Below are 23,296 nucleotides of genomic sequence, written 5' to 3'. Positions count from 1 at the left end.
TTAATTTGTTTACCTGCATGTCATGTGACCATTAACCAATGTCAGATAACCTTGAACATACAAATGTTTTTCTTAATTATTAATTTATTATCTTAAAATCTCAGGGAGTTCTTCAGGTAAATATATTAGGTAAAAGAGACCCATCTGACACGTCTGTTCTAAAATTACTATCAAAATCCAAATAATTCCATTTTATTCAAGAACGGGTTTTAAAGAACTCACTATAATCACAATCTAGGCAATCAGAAGCTTAGCGCTGTAATTAATCTTCTCTTTTTCAGTCTCTCACACAAAATTACATTTTATTATTAATTGACCTTTGAGTGAAGTGTGTCCTGAAATTATATTTGTGATTAAGAGCAGGAGGCATGAGAGATAGATCTGAGTCATGGCCTAATGGTTAGAGAGTTGGACTTGTAACTTGAAAGTCACAGGTTCAAGTCTCAGTACTGGCAGGAATTGTTGGTGTGGGTAGTGAATGACCCACGCTCTCTTCCACCCTCAATATTAGCACTGAACAATTAATTGCATTTGCTAGAATTTTGCGATATGAAAAAACACAATTTTTCAACCGCAGAGATGGCGATTACACTCGGTAACGTGACACTTGAAAGTAAAGAGTTGTGTTCGACTTGAAGATCGATCGGTGTATGACATCAAAGTATGGCGAGAGGAAGCATAAGGAGACGTCCACTCTCTTATAGCTCTCACAGTACTTTGATGACACACACCGATCAATCTAAGCAACGCTGCTTCAAGTTGAACAGATCTAATAAGTCTTCAGAGGAAGCATCAAGTTGGCACGCTACAGTGGTGCCCAGTCCGTGGTTTGGGGAACCCATCCAAAAATCTTGAATTTTACCCCCTGGAAAGTCTATATATTTTGAATTTTATCCCCCTGGAAAGTCTACATATATATATGAACAGCACAAAACAGCACATTGAAATTACTTAAGCAGTAACAGTGTTACAGTCAGAATTGGCAAGTCCACGTATTGTACGTGACCTTGGGCTTCTCTTTTTGTAAAGCTGTGTGAAAAAATCCCGGGTCGCATTTTTTTGGGCTTATTTTAAAAAATATGGTTGCTTGTTAGGAAAACCTGACAAGCAACTTCTTTTCTTTTCATGAATGTTCACTGTATTCTGTATTCCAATGCATTGACTGACACTCTGTCTGCTTACAGTCAATAGCCAATCAGTGCAAAAATATAAGTGCTGTAGCATAATTTGTTAAATATTCCGCCCCCTGCTCACACGCCCTCTTTTAGAATGTGATTTTTCTTCACTGAGGGATTGAAGAAAAATCACATTCAAAGAGAAGGCACGTGACGCTTTAATCCAAGCGATGATAGTAGTAAACGTAGAGGAGTGGGATGACTTTTTTTCCTTCATAAGGTAGCCTAATTTTTAAATTTTACTTTTTTTTTTAATGTATTAATGTATTGTATTGTAATTATCACAGGATGTAAAAACAAACAAACAAACAAAAGTAGGCCTATACTAATACTAAGAGTAGATTTGGTTCGAATTGGCAGTATTTTAGGAGGCTATAAATATATGGCTGTTGCAGCTCCCCTTTGAAGCTCTTGTGTTTTTCTTCTTTTCCATCTGTCCAATCCTGTTCTGCTCACAGGTGATTGGAGCTGAGTTTTGTTCCTACTTTGTTGCAGTTTGCTGATTTTTGTTTTTCAGATAAAAGGGTAGTTTCAGTTTAATATGTTGCAGGCTCATTTATTCGTAATAAATAATTGATAATAAATAATATTGATGATAATACATTTATCAAAAAATATTGGGCTTGCTTTGAGCTTGTTTTTGAAGCTGCGGTTGCTTATTTGTCTCACGAGAGTTGGCAACAGTGATTACGGTGCATTTCATTACTGAAGACTTCGAACTTAAGATAATATATATAATTTGGTGATATATATATTCTTATTTATTTAAAGTCTGTCTAAAGTTAACAGACAGTGTTTAAAAAGTGCAGTCCACATTACAGTGACTTTGAATTACCTAAAGTAGTGTGGTAAAGCAATCAACTAGTGTTTTTATATTTCTTCAATCAACTTTAGTTTGTGTGATTTGTTACTGACTTTCATATTAATGTTTACACCAGGCTTATCTGTCAGTGCTTTATGTTGTCATAATTATTACATGCTTACAAGGTTGGAAGTTTAACAAATCAGTCAATATACTACTGTGATTGTAGTTGTTAAATAAAAATGTCATTCATATCAATTCACGTATCACCTAATTTAATCGTAACATATAGGCCTAGCCTACAGAAAAGAACATTTATGTTTAATCTGTCTAATATTGTGTTGGCAATACAATACAATGATTTATAGATTGTCTTTGCTGAATAATACAGAACATAAATAGCTTTACAAAATAATTGCATATTAAATCGCAGTTGCAATATTGGTAGCACAAATTCCAAGTATTGGACACCATTCTTGGCCATACATAACGTCACTTTTTTTTTTATAATCCCTCACTTTTTTAATTATGATGGTGTGGGCCACATACTGTACTTGTGCTCTGAGCACTTAAGCAGGGACTGCTGGGAACAAAGGAAATGGAAATGATCTGATTACAAAGCACCAATGGATGCAGAGTTTTTTTTTTTTTTACTTATAATCTCATAGTGAAAAATGCAAATGCTGACACCTGTGGAAGCCTCTGTTACTTGTGTCCCCATAATACATTGCAAGCACATCTCTGCACTGCCCTGAATGGCGATGAGCTGCATTTTTAGGATCACTACACACTGCTACAGTGAATACACAAGCGTTCACTTCACAGGTCAACTGCTCTCAGTTGGAAATCAAGTATAGTCTACAGGAGGTTGACACCCTCATGGATTCATGTCAGCCTTGCTGTGCATTGTTAGTCTTCTAAACAGGCAAACTTCTTTCCACTTATTAAAGTAATTAATCACAATTAATCTCATGATTTATTGGCATTGGCAACATAATTACTACAGTTAATGACTCTTGATATACACTCTCAGAAATAAAGCTTCCAAAAGGTTTTTTTTTTTGCGGTAATGCAAGAAAATAATCATTTTGGGATTTCAAACAACCTTTTACTGACAGTTCTTAAAAAAACATTTTCTCTTAGTATGAAGATCATTTTAATATTAATTTAAAACATTTTTTCTGCTGTAAAGAACATTTTGTGCATTAGAAAGGTTGTTAATGGTTCTTCGTGAAACTAAAGATAGCAATATAGAATCTTCACTCATCTTCACTTCAGAGTGTAGTAGTGTATGTTTTCTTCTCAACATGTATTGCTTCCAGTCTATCACTTTCAGTGTAAATGAAATTCCACCAACTACACCTAAACTTTGTTAAAAGTCCAACTTGGATTTGATTTACATGGTGGTGTCAAATAATTTATTACAAATTACCATTTATCATCAGCATAATTTTTAGTGAAAAGTTGAATTGAAAATGATCTTCAGCAGCAAAAACTCCACAACACTCTTAAAAATAAAGGTGCTTCAAAATGTTCTTCAAGTGATGCCATAGAAGAACCATTTTTGTTCCACAAAGAACCATTCAGTCAAAGGTTCTTTTTACGAACCACCTCTTTCTTACCTTTTTATAATCTGAAGAACCTTCATTCACCACAAAGAACCTTTTATGAAACAGAAAGGTTCTTCAGATGTTAAAGGTTCTTTATAGAACCAATTAGACAAAAAGATTCTTCTATGGCATTGTGAAGCACCTTTATTTTTAAGAGTGAAGTTTGTGTAAAATCTGATTGTGTTTTCCATATTTGAAAATTATCCAAAGAACATCGAGCTTCAAATGAAACAATAACACTTGATCATCTGTACAAAAAGACATGATCATGTCACAAATTATCTGTATAATGATTATATTGATTAGTGACCTAGAATATATATATATATATATATATAGTCTTTCAATGAAAAACAGTTAAATACAATACAACACATTTTTTTTTGCAGTGGCTTGCGCTTCACTGGTAATTCATTTTCTGCTAAACAAAGAGTGTATCTTTTTATTTACTTTAATTTTGCTAAATATTTCATCCACATCTGTTTATACATAAATGATCCATTAAGAAACACGTTTTCCAACATTTACTGGTAAACTAGAGATAGGTAGTAGGATTGTTGTATCTAAGTATTCAGTCTGTGGAAATCACAGAACAGAATGAAGCATTATGTAAATGTACATATATGTATCAACAGTGTAGAATTTCATAACTATAAATGTTTAATATATCTCAAAAGTTCCATCTTTATCTCAGTGTTTTAATACAGAGTCATCCAAGAATTGTTCATCTGTGCTGTTGCATTGTATGCACGGATCATAAGGCATGCAGTTATTAACTCTAGCATGTAACATGAGTCACGAGGGTCAGGTGATTCAAAGTTATGACTGACTGGAGTCGAATCTTTTGACATGACCCTGCTGCACGGCTGATCCAGAGAAGGACAATGAATCCATGTGGATTGAATAAGATCAATGTATCGTGGCTGGTTTCAGAACATCTCTGTTTACTTCAGATCACAAACATTAGTATGCAGACCACATGCAAACACACACGTTGTGGGATGTGGGATGTGGGAAGATGCAGGCTTCAGCGATTTTAGATGGGAGTATGGTAGGGCAGGTAGCGGCGGTGTGACATTTCTCCCTTCCTGGGAGTGTCACTGATCCATTTCTAATTCAATTCCTGCATACTGCAAGCTATTACAACACTGAATTAGACCGAACAGGGTTGTGCGACTAACCGTGGAGCGAAAGAAAGCTGTTTATATCTATCAGGAGGGGTATTTAAATGGTGCTGCCTCATAAGGCTTCTCATCCTTAACCGCCATGTGTCTCAACAGCTCTGATTGTTTAAATTACAGCTCGTCTTCTTCTGATTTTAGTGCCGCCTTCTTTCATTGACAACAATGAACCTCAGTCATGTTTAATATCCCTCTTTGAGTGAGCAATTCTATTTTGTTCTCCCCAACGCTATTTGATTCAGGATTTGTAAGGGAAGCATTATTAAATCTAGGGCCTCAGAGTAAGAAAGGCACACAAGATTGACTGGCAGCTGTTAAAGTAAAAGTCGCACTGTTCATTTGAAACCCACTGACTGTCGGGTTTAAATTTTAAAGGCAAAGCGAAGTTCAAAAGTCTGAGGCCACATTGAAAATCTGGGATTCAAACTAAGAAATAAACAGAAAGATTTATGATACTGCAATTGCAAAATGTAAAACAAAATGTAATGCTTTGAAATTCATGCTAACTTTTTCCCTTTAAATTATGCTCATAATTAAAATAAATAAATCAATAATTTAGCAAAATCAAGAACCAAACTGTTATGTTATGATGTTAAATAAATAAATACTTGATTTTGTAAAATTTAAAACATGTTAAAACATAAAAATACAAACATAACAAATGTTACAACATAAAATTAATAAAGAATATTTCAGATTCTGCACTATTTCTAGGTCACCAATCAAATAAGTATATTTTAAAACAAAATGTTACAACATAAAATTTATAAAGAATATTTCAGATTCTGCACTATTTCTAGGCCATCTATCAAATAAGTAAATTTGTAAAATAAACAAGTTTAATTTAAATTCAGATTAATATAGATCCAAATGAACATTGATTCTTATTGGAGTTTGTGTTAATAAAAAATGTCTGTAATGTAATTTGTATTGTATGGCGTATCAGCTGACCTTTAATAGTGACTTTGCCATAACCAAAGAAAACAAACATTGTTCCAATAAATTCCTGCATAACTTCTGACTATGAAGACATCAGAATAGCAGAATAGAAAAGCACACTTTATTCTGTCTTGAGTGAAAACCTGTTAATTTAATTGCAACCACATAGTGGTCCCTTTCTTTATCTCAGAATATATCATCTGCTACCAGCCAAGAACATATGGAGAGAAGAAACTGACAGACACTCTAATTATGCATGTATATAAGTCTATTTATATGTGTCTCGTTGCACTTCTTTACAAAACTTGGAAAATATTGAAAACAGATATAGATATAGAAAAAATATATGTGCTCATACTTAAATACACAACAAAGTTTTGCTGTTTAAATAAGTACTCAGTGCATGTTTTGCAGAAGGAATGCCCTCGCAAGGACACAATTCTCATAATTTGCTTCTACCTGTGAATCATTATAATGCCTACAACGGCTGAATAAAACCTTGACGGTTAAGGTACCATCATTCAGGTTGTGAAGCTAAAGGACAGCTGTGAAAATTAAAACTAAAGAGCATTGCAAAAATGTTCAAACTAAACTAAAACAAATATATGGAGTAGGAAGAGGCAGCATCATAGTTCCTAGAATATTTACTGTATAGTATATTATGCACCTTAATCTAACTGGTTAGAGATAGTTCACCCAAAAATAAAATGTTGCCATCATTTACTCACCCTCATTCTGTTTCATTAATGAAGCACAAAAGAAGATAGGTCCACACTAGGAATCTGTGCTCTGCATTTAATGCATCCAAAAGCACACACACAGCAGTGAGTGGTGAACGTCACAGTACTGAGGGTGGAAGAGAGTGCTGGTCATTCACTCCTCCCACCTACAATCCCTGCCGGTACTGAGACTCAAACCTACAACCTTTGGGTTACAAACCCAACTCTCTAACCATTAGGCCACAACTGCCAAAACATAAGCCTACTCTAAACATAATCCTAATTATACTTTATCCTGGGTAATTAATTAATTATGGGTCACTAGGAGGTGATATTTCACACTGTACACTTGTAAAACCTGGGTTGATATTCCTATTTGCATATTTATGAGATTACAAGCATTGATTGGACGAACACCGCAAGCAACTTGTTTATAACAGCTTGTCCATCTGTACGTGAGGGTGCTTAATTTTAAATTGATTTGTCAAAAGTACTATTTAATATATTATTAAATTGTATTAGAAATACTATACATTAAATATATGTATAGCATTCTTAAAATATAATACAATTACTAAAATAATTAATTAATAGCACTGGTTGGACAAATACATCATGCAAATTGTTTTATAACTGCTTGTCCATCTTTGGAAATGTGGGGGTGCATGATTTTTAATGTATCTATTGAATATATAATGTAATATAAATATATATTGCATATAAAATATTATTAAAACAAATACATTTATGAACAATTATTACATAAAATATACAGAACATTATACATTTCTTTAGGTATAATGTATAAAAAATTATACTGTATGTAAAATCACATACACCTCAGAAATGATAAAATATGTGTGAATACTCACTAGTTTCCCCTGTCTCGTATTCACTGTCTCGGAGCAGCTCAAAAATGTCCACCTCCAGTTTGCCTGTGGTGGAGCGGTTGCTGGAACGGTTGATGCTGTCTTTCGCCAGAGTGATGGCCAGTCGCTCCCCGCGGCTACACTCCATCGGGTCATCAAGTATGGCAGCTGAGACACAGTTCAAGGAGACAGAGAGAGACCCAGAAAGTGAGATGAGATACTTTGACGAACACAACTGTGACAAAAAAGATACTACAGAAATCATTCAACACAATGAAGAATCACGGAAATGTAGGCACAAGTGATTCTGGGTCACCTTTGTGTGCATATTGAAGTGCATTCGCTTACAGTCGACAAGATTAATGCTGTTCTTTGACAGTTTTTTTACTAGACTGACACAAGCGCTCCATGTAGCTGTTTTGCTATGAATGACTCATTAACAATGTTGTGCAGTAAATAAATAATATCCTTGCACTATGTTTGGAGTCAGTGGCTCCTTAGTGCTATTAGTGTACATACTGCATGTCTACTTTTATGAACCCGTATCATATTCAATCCGCTTTGAATATGTCTAGTCCGTGGTGAGTTGACACAAGGCTTAGCAACAATATATGTTGCAACCGGTATCTGACGCTCAGGGATATTAAAATCTGTGCAAAGCAAATAACATTTACACTTTTATCACTGTAATATTTGATATGAGAAGAGCCTAATGATGTCTGACACCAATTCAATAGCAAAAGTCCTGCTTTTTAAGCAAAATTGCAGAAGGAAAGCTTTATGCATGCCCCTGACATCACATCAACACAACTATAGGTGAGCGTCTGATACTTTTGATGTAAGTCAACCTATTTTCAAACTATTGTTGTCGTGCCTGCATATTGATATTGTTTATTTTTCCACCATTCTTCAAGCCAACACATAATTAGCTCTCTAGTGACCCTGAATAAGTTGCATGACTCACATGCATTGCCGTGAAAGTGCTTTATTTACACTGTAGCAATGAAACTGTGCACAATTAGAACATTTAAAAAAAAAAAAAAAAATATGCCAGTTGTCAAACCCTGACATAACAGTATGTTAAAAGAGTTCATGTTCATTAACATTGCACTGGAAGTAAGCACAACCCTTGGACTAATCTTGGACTGCTGGTGTCATGCAATTTTTTAATCTTCCATCTTGCTATACCTCGCCACTTACCTGTAAAAATAAAACTTTTTTTTTTTTTAATTATTATTATTATTTTTGGAGAGGCAGGTTTGAAGTAGGTCTGTGTCATATTCAATTGTCCAAACATTGCCATTTCCTGTCATGCTTAATTTACCTATTAGATTAAGGTCAAAAGACCCAAAAGTTTTTGTCTTTTAGGAGTTGGGGTGCTTTTGTGGGCATGCAGGTGTGACTCTTATACCTGTGTCTTACGTTTACCTATCAATTAAAGGTTTAAAATTTAAAAGTTTCCTTAATTTAGGTGCAGGGGTGCTTTTTGGGCACACAGCTTCGAATCCGGTCTGCATTATATCAAATTGTCCAATCTTTAAAATTGCCATTTCCTGTCTAACTTCATTTTATCTATCAAATACAGCTTTCTGTGTTTTAGGATCTGTGGTGCTTTATGGGAATACAGGTTCAAATCTGTTACATAACCAATTGTCCAATCTTTAAAATCACCATTACTTGTCTAGCTTCACTTACCTATTTGCTAAAGGTCAGAAAGCCCAAAAGATTCCACCATTTAGGGGGTTGTTGCATTCATATGGGAAAAATGTGTTTGAGGTGGGCCTGCAACATATTTGATTCCCCCACGTTTAATTTCATTTTCCAAAGTCAAAACACCAAAAAGCTTCCATTGTTAAGGAGTTATGGTGCTCATATGGAAAAAATGGGTTCAAGTCTGGCCTGCAACATATCCAATTCTCCAATCTTTAGTTTAATTTCCTGTCTGTCTTTATTTACTTATCAATCAAGGCCAAACTCCCAAAAGTTTCCACTATTTAGGAGTTGTGGTGCTCAAATATGCAAAAAGGGTTCAAGTCTGGCCTGCAACATATCCAATTCCCCAATCTTTAATGATCAATCATTTCCTGTCTTTCTTTAAAACACACAGCAGTGCAAACACACATTGCTGCACATGCATTTCTGAATAGTATCAAGATGCACTAAGACAAGGAAGATGCTTCTCATACCATAACTGTCAGCCCTGGTATCCATGCACATTACACAATGGGTTTCATGCCCCGGCACGCGCTGCTGCTCACCATCGATTCCTCTAAAAGGGTCAGCAGCCGAGCCAAGACTGGAAGATTGAATAGAACCTCAGCTACAGTGGACCTCCACATTGCTCAGAGTCTCATACTGCAATGCCTTTAAAATGTCATTGCCCCGCAACAGATCTCCCCTTCTGATATTTTACCATATACGCTAGGATTCCATTTAGAGCTTGCAATTCCAGTTTCTTGCATTGACATCTACATTTGCGACCGTGGACTGGGGACAAGAACAGAACCTCAGGGCTCAGCTCAGGGCCAGTGTTTCCATTTGGCACTCTTTGTTGTGAGATTTGGGGGTGAACGCTGGGAGAATTGCCCAGTTTGAGCTTTCTCCACTTTTTGCTGTCAGCTGCGACAGAGAGAAGTGGGTGTGGGAAGATGATTTAGCTTGCCGCTAGAGAAAGACAGAGTCTTCTGCATGGGCGGCCAATACAGAATTAACATCCTTTCTTTATAATCTTTTTCTTTTTCTGTTCAGGATAACTGTTTTAATGTGAATAAATGTATGCTTTAGCAATGCATTCCCCGTGAACATTTGCTATGACAGGTATTACTGATGGGAAAACTTCTGTAATGAATGTGGCTTTGCCCCACATGCGACAGTATATTAATTGATGATAATTTTTTTTTTTTTTTGTAAAAGATCCCCTATGAGTCTGTGGGAAAGGCAAAAATCTATGTTTTCTCCTCGCAGAACACATTAGCTCAAATTGGACTCCTGTATATAGTCATTTAATTGCTTTTTACCCAAAAGCACATTTTAAAAAAGCAAAAAATGTGTGGCTTAACTGCCTTCACATCTTTGCCGCAAGCGAATACATTTAATCTCATTTACAACATACTGCAGATCTCCATTTACCATCTCTAAACAAACATCTCGATATTTATGGCAGTCTTAAGTGGATTGTTATTTATATTGCCCTTTTTAAATAGGAGAACTCTCATGGCTTATTCGGTCATGTTTGAATTAAATGATTAAAGCTTTCTGAATCACTGCAGTTCCATTTTATGCATAAAGTAATTTTATTTGACTTTTTTATGAAGATTGTAGATTTGAACTTTTGCCCTCTTAATAGCACCACAGCTCCTAAATAATAGAGCCTTCATTCATGCACAGCTAAGTAACTCTTAACTTTAGACAAATGGGAATGCTAATGTTTACATAATTCATTCTCTCCAGATATTACACACCTCCTTGGTGTTACCCACTGCATTATAGAATTATTTTGCGTTTGTTTATGTGCACTCTGTATCTGAAGATTCTATTGCACTATATTTCTTCTAGCTATTAACCTGTGTAGCTTACAAACCACTATGTATCCTGCAGCCTAAAGAAACACTGAAACAAACCATTTGATCTTATAATACATGGGGGTTTGTAGTATGTCCCAAAGGTCCATTCAACACTACACTGTCACCATAATAAAGCCACTAAACTCTCAAAATCACCTTATGCTGCTGCTTCCACTGGGCCGTAGTCAAAACAGATCAGGCATGGAGGATGGCGGTACTGTGAGGAGAGAGGAACTCATCACTCAAATGGGTTGTCCAATGTACGAATGCCTATTAAATAAGCACCATCACATACTTAATCAACCAGAGTGACTGAATGCTAATAAAATGGACAAGTGCATCACCTTTAAGCGCACTAACTGCCATTTAATATGCTTTTCCATTTAAACAGTTAGATCCAAATGAGGCTTGAAGAGCGTCAAAGCAGCAGAATCTTGATTGTGACATTTATACAGCCATTATACTAGACTGATTTTCAATGAACAAACTGTCAACAGTAATGACATTAAAGCACACTCATTAACTTTCTTTCAAACAACTGAAAGAGCTTTACCAACATAAAAGAGCTGTTGGTGAACTGATGGTGTACAAAATGTATTCCTAGTGCATCTTGTACGAAAGATGGATTTTAAGAGCATGATTTTTCAAAGAGTGTTACTAATGCAAAACGACTTCAGTGAAGTTACTCTTTTGCCTTTTAAGAATTTTCACAAAATATCCTGCTGGTTTGTAAATAAAATGATGTCATAAAGAGCACACTGAGTTAACATTTTATTTAATGTACTACCATTTAATACATTTTTGATTGTCTTTTGGAGCAATGTATTTATGGTGCTTTACCAATATACATTTTTGATCAGGAAAAATAAATAAATAAATAAATAAACAAAACAAACAAAACAAACAAACAACAACAACAACAACAAAACTGTAAAACATTTGATTGGACCAACAACATGGTTTTATAAATTAAGTTTCTTTTAAATAATATCCTTTATTATTAAAATACTGCATAATTTCGGATTGAGGCAAAGTACTCTTGCCACAGTTTTCAAAATGTAATTTACATTTCAACTGAACCAACTGGAAAATTTAGATGCAACATATAACTAAAAATTGTTTTTTGACAGTGTAGAAGTTATTTTAATATCCTATTTTTTAAGTATAAAGGCAGAACAGAGAGCACCATGAGCTCAGGGGAGGCCACAATAATGTTTTTATGCTCTATGCACGTTTTAAGTAACAAATATCACAACAGAGGCAAATAAAATTAACCCACTGAGGAAACTTCAGTATCAAGCCCAGTTTAACAGACTGTGGGAATATTTCTTGTTTGGTAAAAAAGTACAAATTTACCATCTTTACCTTGCTGAACCAGCAACTAGGGAAGTGCAAAATACATATTCTAAAAATAGACTAATCCACTTATACAATAGTAGACCTTTACACCGATCAATTTCTTAGAAAGTATTTACAAAGTGTGTTCTTGCAATAATAAAATGCTATGCTAGAGTGGTAAACAAGCAATGTTAATGTTAAAAACTACCACCACTGTTAAAATATCCAGTAAATGTATATGAGCAATAGCAAGAGTGCCGAATGCCTGAATAAACAGCACACATTTTTACAACTTTTAATGTACAATAAGCACTGTCTTAGACATTTTAAACTTGAATGTGCAAGGCTTTCAGAACAGGCCGCTTCTAGTCATTTTAACAGTCTGCTATGCTGCTTGATACTGCAAACTGGCATTTGTTAAAATAATATTTTTATTTTTATCTAAATCATAAACACATTCGTTTGTAGCATAAGGAGTTTCATATCATAAGTTAACTGCACTACTTCTTGTTATTTCCCCATAACGGTTAATGAATCGAACCCCTGGCACATTCACAGAATCAACAGCTTACTTCCATGTTGAAAAACAGGGTTGATAGAACAGTTAGTAGGGGAAAACAGATAGTAACTTAAGTTTTAGACACAGTACTACGCTATCTGTTTTTATTCTGCCAATGAAAATAAATCCAAACAATGCAGAACAGGTGCGAATCTATAAGCAACACAGTAGTGAAGTTTTGTTCCTGAAAGAAGCTGTTGATCCAAATATTTGAGTCACTTGATTAGCTCCGGAATAAATTAGTGGTTTTGAACAAATAGTTCTGTCGAATAGTTACAGTACACACCCCCTGTCACTGTAAACTGGCCTGTCAATCATCTTGTCACAGATTATGACAAGAAGACAACGCCACCCCCCCAAAGACGAGTTTATATGTTTTTTTTCACTGTTATACACCCTGGGGGGTGCTATTACACATCTTCTGAACGAGTACAAAACCTCCCGATCAAAAACACACATGAACAGGACGGAGAAACAGTGATCTGTAATGTAAACAGATACATATTAAAAATAATGCGATCATCAGCGATAGACAGCATACTGTATAAATGAAAACTGCATAATGTTACGGAGTAAAATGTTGATCCAGGAAGTGGTATATGTCTGTGCAAGCTTTGGAGTTGTTGATGGAAGCGATTTACTGGATTTATGCTTTGAAAATCGTACTGAATATTATCAAGATGTAGTTTTTGATAAAAATTTGATTTTCTCACCTTTTTGCTCAAAACTATACATTTTTATGAAACCTACATTTGTTGTTGTTGTTTAAAAGTAAAGGCTCTGGTCTTTATTTTGGTGTATTATTTAGTGCATATTCAAATATTCATACAGAAAAATATAGTGGAGGTCATCAAATTTTAGTGAAAATCATCAAAATTGCTGGTGGTGGCTGGCAACTTTTTTCAAAAATGCTGGTGGGGAAAGAGTTAACTGTCAGTCACACACATCCCCCATATTTATATATATATTTTTTTTTTTTTTTTTTTTTTTACACTTTCTATTCATGTTTGCAGTTCTGAACCGAATCCTTCGCCAAAATGGAATGTGTGCAATAGCCATTAGAGTGTTCACGGATTCACACGTTAAAAATCGACCTGAAATAGTAGACCATCTGGGAAATTTGGCATACTCTTTTCAACATACTATACTTTGGGACACACTTACTCTAATTTCATATACTATTTAGGATGGATAGTATGAACATTGGGATGCAGGGTTGCATTCCTGAATGAATCAGTGGTTCCCTTTCAGTCGGTCACTCTCGACGCCACGTCGGTGACCGACGAAAATGGGATATCGCTTCGATAGACCAATCTACTTCGAGTGTAAACTAAACGAGCCAATGCACATTGGCATGCAATTATTGCATCCAGCTGCCGCTGATCACAGCGTGAGTATAATAAGGCAGCAGGTGCAATGCATACCAGCTTTTCGCTTCGGAGCCGAGCGTTAGGTATCGTTCTGCTCAACTGTGTCTGCTGTGAACTACGAGTTCAGCACGCTCTCGGAAGCTTCGTGTGTTGGCGAGACGGCGCTTCAGCGGTGGTCGTTCCAGCGTCGAGTGGATTGCACACTTCAGGCTGCACTACCCCCCTGTCGTGTTGCAAGCGGCCAATTCCCCTGTGCGCCTCAGCACTAAAAGAGCATTTCCTAAAGAGCAAATTTCTCTAAAAGAGCTTCATGGGTGCGTCTTTGTAAAGACGACGGATCGTCCTTATAAGGATGCCGTTTCACCCGTGCGTTTCTGGGTGCGGTCGTTACTTGGCAACGGGTGATGGTCACGATTGCTGCCTCACGTGTCTGGGCAAACACGCTGAGGTAGCTTTCGTGGATGAGTCATCTTCTCTCTGCGGGAAGATGACCATCTCGGAGCTGCGAACCAGGCTCTGCTTCCTTCAAAAAAGGGGGCGGAGTCCCGTTGCCGCTGCCGCGATCTGGGGCTCGTTCTGGCGGCCGACAGACGAAAACCATTTCCAGCAGTAGCACGGGCGGTTTGAGGATTATAGTGGTGGCAAACCCCGCAGGGAACCAACCCTCTGGGGACCATCACTCCTCTTGCATCTCCGATCCAGAGGAGTAACCCACGGAACGCGCTGGGCCCTTTTCAAAGAGCGTACCAGTGGTATCCAGTGGGCTTCCCCCTTACCAGATGTCGATCTCAGCATCGGAGGGAGAGCTGTCAGATGAAGATTCAGCTGTGCTGCTGCTGCTCTCTGGGACGGTGGCGGAGCCTGAATTGGATCCGGAGATGACAGCTATGCTTTCCCGGGCCGCCGAGAGGGTAGGGCTCGAGTGGAAATCTCCACCGCATCCCGAGCCCTCGAGGCAGGATGATTGGTTTCTCAAGGTGGTGCGCGCTGGTTTTCAGCGCCCCACCCTGGTGCCTTTCTTCCCGGAAGTGCATGACGAGCTCACCAGGTCGTGGATGGCACCTTTTACTGCCAGAAACTGGCTGGTGGGCTCCTCCCTCACCACTCTCGATGGCAGTGCAGCGAAGGGGTATTCGGTGATTCCCCCAGTGGAGCGGGCGGTAGCGATGCAAGTGTGTTCTAAGTCTGCCTCCTGCTGGCGGGGAGACCCAGTGCTTCCTTCCCGGGCCTATAGGCATTCGTCTGGTCTAACCGGCGGTGCCTATATGGCTTGCGGGGAAGCTGCTTCTGCCTTACACGCTGTGGCGTTACTGCAGGTGCACCAGGCCAAGGCACTGAAGGACCTGCACGAGGGTGGTTACGATCCAGAAGTTCTGAAAACTCAGAACTGCCACTGGCCTCGCGCTCCGAGCGACGAAGGTCACCGTGCATTCTCTGGGTCGTGTGATGTCCACACTTGTGGTCCAGGAGCGCCATCTCTGGCTGAGTCTGGTTGAAATGAGAGACGCCGACAAAGATCAGTTCCTTAATGCCTGTGTCCCAGACCGGCCTCTTCGGTGACGTGGTCGAGAACCTGGCCCAGCAGTTCTTGGCTGCACGGGAGCAGACTGAGGCGGTCCAACCTTCTGCCCGGCGGACAGCTGCTGCTGCCTCCACCCGTCCGCCGGTTGCAACGCCCCAGCCCGCTCGTCACCGAGGGCGGCCCCCTGCGTCCACCCGCTCCCGCGCCGCATCCGCAGCAGCCTCCAGCAAGTGGCGCCGTAGAGCTGGGCATAGGCAGGCCGCCCCACCCGTCCTGGCTCCCGTCAAACCTGGTGGTGAGCGGAAGATCGATGGGCCCCGGGACGGGTGGCCCAGAGAGAGGAAGCCGCTTTCTGGGGGATGGTGAAAGCACCTCTCCCTCCCCTGGAGGAGGGCCAGGGGGGAGAATCTGGAAATCTCGACGAGAGAGCGGTTTTTTCTGTCTCTGGGTCCCAGGAGGGCACAGAGAGTTGCGGTCGGCCAAGCACCAGACCTCACTCATCCTCCTCCTTCGCCAGATGGCAGCAGCAGGCGGTTCGAGAGTGTCAACAAAGGCCCTACTCACGCACCCTCTGCCAACCCGTGGAACCAGGTGAGCCCTGCACCCCAAACTCGCACCACACTCAGGCCTGCTCACAAGCCGCCCGAGATGGGTCCCTGTGTTCCACCTCGCTGCCCCACTGCGGGTACGGCTGTGGTTCCGCTGGTCCCGCTTGTATGGTTTCTAAGCGCCTGGTCAGCGCTACCCAGCCCGTCTCGCTGGCTCCTGCGGACCATCAGCCTCGGCTATGCGATTCAGTTCGCCCGGCGTCCCCCCAAGTTCAGCGGTATCCGCTTCACTACAGTGAAAGCGTCCGATGCCCCTGTTCTGCAGGAAGAGATTGCAGTCTTACTGGCGAAAGACGCGATAGAGCCGGTCCCTCCAGCCGATATGAGGACGGGGTTTTACAGCCCCTGCTTCATTGTACCCAAGAAAGGCGGTGGGTTACGACCAATCTTGGATCTGTGAGTTTTGAAACGGGTCTTTCATCGGCTACCGTTCAAGATGTTGACGCAGAAACGCATCTTCGGGTGCGTCCGTCCCCGAGATTGGTTTGCAGCGATCGACCTGAAGGACGCGTACTTTCATGTGTCGATCCTTCCGCGCCACAGACCTTTTCTGCGGTTTGCGTCTGAAGGACAGGCATATCAGTACAAGGTCCTGCCCTTCGGGCTGTCCCTTTCTCCCCGTGTCTTCACGAAAGTCACAGAGGCGGCTCTTGTTCCCCTCAGAGAGCAGGGTGTTCGTATTCTCAACTATCTAGACGATTGGCTGATACTAGCACAATCTCGGGATCAGTTTTGCGAACACAGGGACCTGGTGCTCTGGCACCTCAGCCTGTTGGGCCTTCGGGTCAACTGGGGAAAAGAGCAAACTCTTGCCAACGCAGAGGATCTCTTTTCTCGGTATGGAGTTGGATTCGGTCGAACAGACAGCACGCCTCATAGAGGAACGTGCGCGGTCGGTGCTAGCCTGCTTGAATACATTCAAGAGCAGGACAGCGGTCCCACTGAAACTCTTTCAGAGGCTCCTGGGGCATATGGCGGCCGCAGCGGCACTTACACCGCTCGGCCTGTTACATATGAGACCGCTCCAGCACTGGCTTTATGGCCGAGTCCCGAGGTGGGCGTGGAAGCGCGGCACTCATCGGGTCCAAGTTACACCGGCCTGTCGCCAAACCCTCACCCCGTGGTCAGATCTTGTGTTTCTCAGGGCAGGGGTGCCCCTAGAGCAGATCTCCAGGCATGCTGTGGTTTACACGGATGCCTCCACCACTGGCTGGGGGGCCACGTACAATGGGCATGCAGTCTCAGGGGTTTGGACGGGCCCGCAGCTGCAGTGGCACATCAGTTGCCTAGAGTTGTTAGCAGTGCACCTTGCCTTGAACCGTCTTAAAGGTCACTTACGAGGCAAGCATGTGCTGGTCCGAACGGACAACACAGCGACTGTTGCGTACATCAACCGACAAGGTGGTCTGCGCTCCCGTCGCATGTCGCAACTCACCTCCTCCTTTGGAGTTGGAAGGTTCTGAGGTCTCTTCGTGCCATTCACATTCCAGGCCTGCTCAACCGTACAGCCGACGAGCTGTCTCGAGCAATGCTCCCAGGAGAATGGCGACTCCATCCCCTGATGGTCCAGCTGATTTGGAGACGGTTTGGAGCCGCTCAGGTAGACCTGTTTGCTTCTCCAGAGACCGCTTACTGCCAGTTGTTCTACTCCCTGACCGAGGGAATTCTCGGCAGGGATGCACTGGCACACAGCTGGCCACGGGGCCTACGCAAGTATGCGTTTCCCCCAGTGAGCCTTCTTGCACAGACACTGTGCAAAGTCCGGGAGGACGAGGAGCAAGTCTTGCTAGTGGCGCCGTATTGGCCCACGCGGACCTGGTTCCCCGAACTAGTGCTCCTCGCGACAGCCCCTCCTTGGCCGATTCCTCTGAGGAAGGATCTACTGACTCAGAGACGGGGCACCATTTGGCACCCGTGTCCAGACCTTTGGAAACTCCATGTCTGGTCTCTGGACGGGACGCGGAGGTTCTAGGTGACCTGCCCCAGGAGGTAGTGAACACCATCACTTCGGCAAGAGCACAGTCTACGAGACACGCTTACGCCTTGAAGTGGAACCTGTTCGTCGAGTGGTGTTCTTCTCGCCGAGAAGACCCCCGAAGATGCCCGATTGCGGTTGTGCTTTCCTTTCTGCAGCAAGGGCTGGAGCGAAGGCTGTCTCCCTCCACCCTCAAAGTCCAGGTTGCCGCTATTGCTGCGTACCATGACCCCGTGAATGGGAAGTCTTTAGGTAAGCATGACCTCGTCATCAGGGTCCTTAGAGGGGCCAGGAGGTCAAATCCTTCCCGGCCCCCCTCCATACCCTCTTGGGACCTGACTCTGGTGCTGAAATCACTACAGCAGGGCCCATTCGAGCCTTTGCATTCAGTCGAGCCAAAGTTTCTTTCATTGAAAACTCTGCTCCTGCTTGTACTGGCCTCCATCAAGAGGGTAGGGGACCTGCATGCATTTTCGGTCGACAGTTCGTGCCTAGAGTTTGGGCCGGCTGACTCCCAGGTAATCCTGAGGCCCCAGCCCGGCTACGTGCCCAAGATTCCCACTACACCCTTCAAAGACCAAGTGGTGAACCTGCAAGCGCTGCCCCTGGAGGAGGCAGACCCAGCCCTAGCTTTGCTCTGTCCCGTCCGAGCATTGAGATGCTACGTAGACCGGACACAAAGCTTCAGGACCTCAGACCAGCTCTTTGTCTGTTACGGAGGCCGGCAGAAGGGGAATGCCGTCTTTAAGCAGAGGATGGCCCGCTGGATTGTGGATGCCTTAGCCCTGGCTTATCAGGCACAGGGTGTGCCCTGCCCGTTCAGGTTGTGAGCTCACTCAACAAGAAGTGTTGCATCCTCCTGGGCACTGGCTCATGGCGCCTCGCTGACAGATATTTGTAGAACTGCGGGCTGGGCAACCCCTAACATGTTCGCTAGGTTCTATAGCCTTCGTGTAGAGCCGGTATCTTCCTGTGTTCTCACCTTAAATGGGTAGTGGCACTGAGAGGCCCCTGTTAGTGTCGGCTTGCTAAAACCGCTCCAGAGTGTCCGTACTGTAGACCCTGTTGAGATCCTCCATCACCCTAGGCAGCTGGACGCGGCGGAACGTCCGGCGCCAGGCCTTCATGATGAATCCTTGAGAACCATGGAAGGCTGGGTTCCATATTGAGACCTAAGCGGTACTCGTATGCGTATAGTCCACGGTATAGCCTTAGAGCCCGTGTTTCCCCGGCAGACTTCTGCCTTTCCAGGAGGGTTTGAATCACCTCAAATTTCTCCATATACACCTAAACGGATGCTATATGTGTATTTGCTCCCGAGACCTCCTTCGGGAAGGATGGAGCCTCCGCAGCATCCCTGTTCCAAGTGGAATGGGTACGTTTTCCCAGTGTTATCCAGTCTCACCCAGTGAGGTAGTGCTTTGACAATGGTGAGTGGAGCTACTTGTTCCGAGCCCCGGCCTACACCTAATAGGGGCGCAGGCGGCTCGCACAGGGCACTGGAAGGGGCAGCACCCATGGCGCTTTGGTAGGGATCCCATTTTCGTCGGTCACCGACGTGGCGTCGAGAGTGACCGACTGAAAGGGAACGTCTCGGTTACGTATGGTAACCCTCGTTCCCTGAAGGAGGGAACGGAGACGCCACGTCCCGTCGCCATGGTTGCTGTACCACCGCTGAGCCGCCGGGTCTCCGGCTCGGCTCCTCAGCGAAAACCTGGTATGCATTGCACCTGCTGCCTTATTATACTCACGCTGTGATCAGCGGCAGCTGGATGCAATAATTGCATGCCAATGTGCATTGGCTCGTTTAGTTTACACTCGAAGTAGATTGGTCTATCGAAGCGATATCCCAGTTTTCGTCGGTCACCGACGTGGCGTCTCCGTTCCCTCCTTCAGGGAACGAGGGTTACCATACGTAACCGAGACGTTTTGAACTATTCATCTGAATGATGATTCTGTGATTTATTTACTTATAATTTCATCATTTACTTTTAAAATTATTTATAATATTAATATTTTAAATATATAATTATTTATAGTATTAACATTATTTACTTATAAAAACACTCACTTGTCGCCACCTACTGGTGAAACGATGTTACCACACTGTTCATATATTCAGCAGGACAGGCTACTGTGATAAAAATCAATTTCAATAGCCTAAATCTGATGTGCCCAACTTTTTTTTAATGCGTTGGTACACTAACACTATGTGTTTGTCCTTTAGGAGAGGAGTTTTATGGTACGAGATTAAGATGCACTGTCATTGGACTTAGCTTATCTATACATTGGCCATCTGGGCACACAGCCTCCTGAAAGCCCAACAACACTGCAACAGGCTGCTTACACTGGATATCTACGCATCAGATTTGAACTACTTAGATCCGCTCTTCACGTCAACCCATGGAGACTGAAAGAGGATCTAACTACAGACCTGTAAAGACCTGTGAGATAAAGCCCTTCAGAGGCCAACAACATGGTTTTACAGAGGGATCTACGGTCAAATTATGAATAGTTAGTCTTAAAATGCTTTTGAAGGTTGTTTGACTTTGTTATTTGACTGGCCTTTTACCCTTGTCACTGATGAGAATAGACTAGATATTAATATTCCACCTCTCCGTTCTTATATATGAAAGATCAGCAGGATATTTTTAAATCTGATTTAAATTCAGTTTGCTATCAAGCTGGGACAAAAGTGATTTCAAGGTTATCAATAATGTTTAATGGTCTGCATTCTTCTCCATCTGGAAAGGCCTGATTGTTTGTATAAAAATAGGCTGGTGAAGGTCCCATTCACATATAATTCTGTAAGGATCTTCTCTGCACTGATGCTTTTTAAACAGATATATCATCTATCTTTGAATGAGAATGAACCGTCTCGTAAATCAACTTTTAATTACAGATTCTAATTAAATTTTTATTTTCACCACAGCAAGTCTTGTCTAATTCCAGAAATGACGCTAATTAGTGGAGACACTGGACAAGCCGCTGAAGACAGAATCTATCGCTGAAGGGTGTAAGGTCCCAGTAAATCAAAACACTGATTGCTTTATGGACAGTTACTTTTCTTTATGTGTCTGTGGGGAAAAAAGGTGTTCCCTCCCACCCTTTAAGAGGTCTTTGTGTTGTCGAATTTGCAAGGGAATTAGAGAAATTATATGTGATAAATGAGTAAAAAATGAATTGTTTTCAAAGCTTCTGCACACAAAACCTTTGTAAGAAATAACACTACATGATCCAGACAGATGACCAGCCAAAAAACTACTCACACTAATGCAAACAGCACAACCTCACAAAAGAGCAAATGTAGAAGCACTTTTATACAACCTGGATGAATTCAATGTTAAAATGACTCAGAAATTTCCATTACATTTCCATTAACCCCTTTGTGGTGAAGGATCATCAGTGATCCCAGATTATTGTTGTTTCACTATCACAGCACGTTAAACATCACACTCTGGACAAACTGTGCAATCAGTAGAAAGATTAAAGACTCTAGTTTCGATATTTTACCACTTAATAAAACATTGTTGATAAAACATTGTTGCAGTAACAGTAATTTAGTAATTTATTTCAGGAGGGCAAAATAATAAATCCGTATTATGTCAAATTTTGAATAGAAATTCACCACGCATTCATATTCAGTCACGTCAGCAGGGGTTTATTGTGTTCACATAGATTCACTGAACAGCATCAATAAGGGATTACAGTCCAAAGACGCATGCACATGGAGATATATAGATATATTTACTTATGTTTACTTCATATTTCTTCAGACAGAATCATAATTTCTATTCATTTTCCACTGATTTACGCAATCTGAAAATAATAAGCCGCTCCCAGCGCTGAACACGGAGGAGTACACACACTCATGAGCAGAAACCTTTTTATTTTGGTTATGTCATTTGTGTCTCCATGCCGAAAATGACCGGTAAGGGGTTAATCTAGATTTTAAAAAATGTGTTATTATTCACATATATTCAATTAAAACAAACAAATTCACACTTTGAATTAAAATGAAAGGTCATGTATGTTAAGGTAATCATTGAAGAAATCAGCGACTCTAATGCAAGCTAGGTCCTTAATTAACATAAGATGTATCCTCAATACGATTATATATTTTCACACTCTTTTCATAATTTGACAGACACTGGAAATAACTTAAAATTAAAATATTCAGTGATATTTAGATTTTTTTTCTAATATTTTCCTCGCACATCACATTCTTCTTCACTCATATTTCATACTCATATGCTCTTTACTGCTGTCTCTTTGTTAACCAAGTACACTAAAAACGTATCTAAATCATAGATCATACTGTCATACTGTAATTTTATATATATATATATATATATATATATATATATATATATATATATATATATATATATATATATATATATATATATATATATATATACACACACACACACACACACACACGCACACATAATGGTAAAAAGTGTTCAAGATAGATTTAATGTTTAAATATTTATTTAACAAAAAGAACAAGTTCAAATCTGTTTTAATAAAATAAACCCTAGGGACATAAAAGTGCCTGTAGTTTAAAAAAAAAAACCCTATAGTTAAATATTTTGGTCTTGATTTAATTGGCTTATTTAAATAAATATGTGCAAAAGGGCACCATCTATTTTAATGTGCACTTAAGCTAAATGTGGAAAAACTGGGCAGTCATATGCAGTTTGCATTATTTAAGTCTTACAGATGTTAATGCTGAAACACTGGCTGTAATATTTCAGCTTTGAGAGAATTTGCAATGTATGGTTTTAAGTTTTATGTGGCTATTACTGTAAAGCGCTGCATACACTAGAGCTCTTTTTTAGAGGAATAATAAATGAGGAGGAAAATGCTAAGAAAGTTTCTCTCTCATTGATCACGACCAGTGATCTATGTGTCTGAGTGTGTTTGCGCTTTCATAGGTATCATTGTTTAGCTGTAATAGTCGTGTGTGTGTGTGTCTGTGTGTGTGTTCACTAAGGGAGGCCATTAGAGACAGGGGAATAATGATGGTATTAATGGCAACAATTGCTCATCCTGCCTGCCAC

The 23,296-nt window shown here is 40.8% G+C and overlaps 1 protein-coding gene across 1 annotated transcript in view; it reads right to left on the bottom strand.

The window, feature by feature from the left end:
- The window catches only part of grik4 (glutamate receptor, ionotropic, kainate 4), a 314,456-nt gene that overhangs the window by 117,012 nt on the left and 174,148 nt on the right, over positions 1-23,296 (bottom strand). Inside the window, exon 4 of the mRNA XM_042771152.1 lies at positions 7,299-7,463. Within this exon, the coding sequence (XP_042627086.1) occupies positions 7,299-7,463 (165 nt within the window). The remainder of the gene's footprint in view (positions 1-7,298; positions 7,464-23,296) is intronic.

The sequence above is a fragment of the Cyprinus carpio genome, chromosome A15 (genome assembly GCF_018340385.1).
Source record: "Cyprinus carpio isolate SPL01 chromosome A15, ASM1834038v1, whole genome shotgun sequence".
NCBI classification, from domain to species: domain Eukaryota; kingdom Metazoa; phylum Chordata; class Actinopteri; order Cypriniformes; family Cyprinidae; genus Cyprinus; species Cyprinus carpio.
The sequence above is the reverse complement of the archived record's forward strand: the minus strand, read 5'-3'. Positions and strand labels throughout refer to the sequence as shown.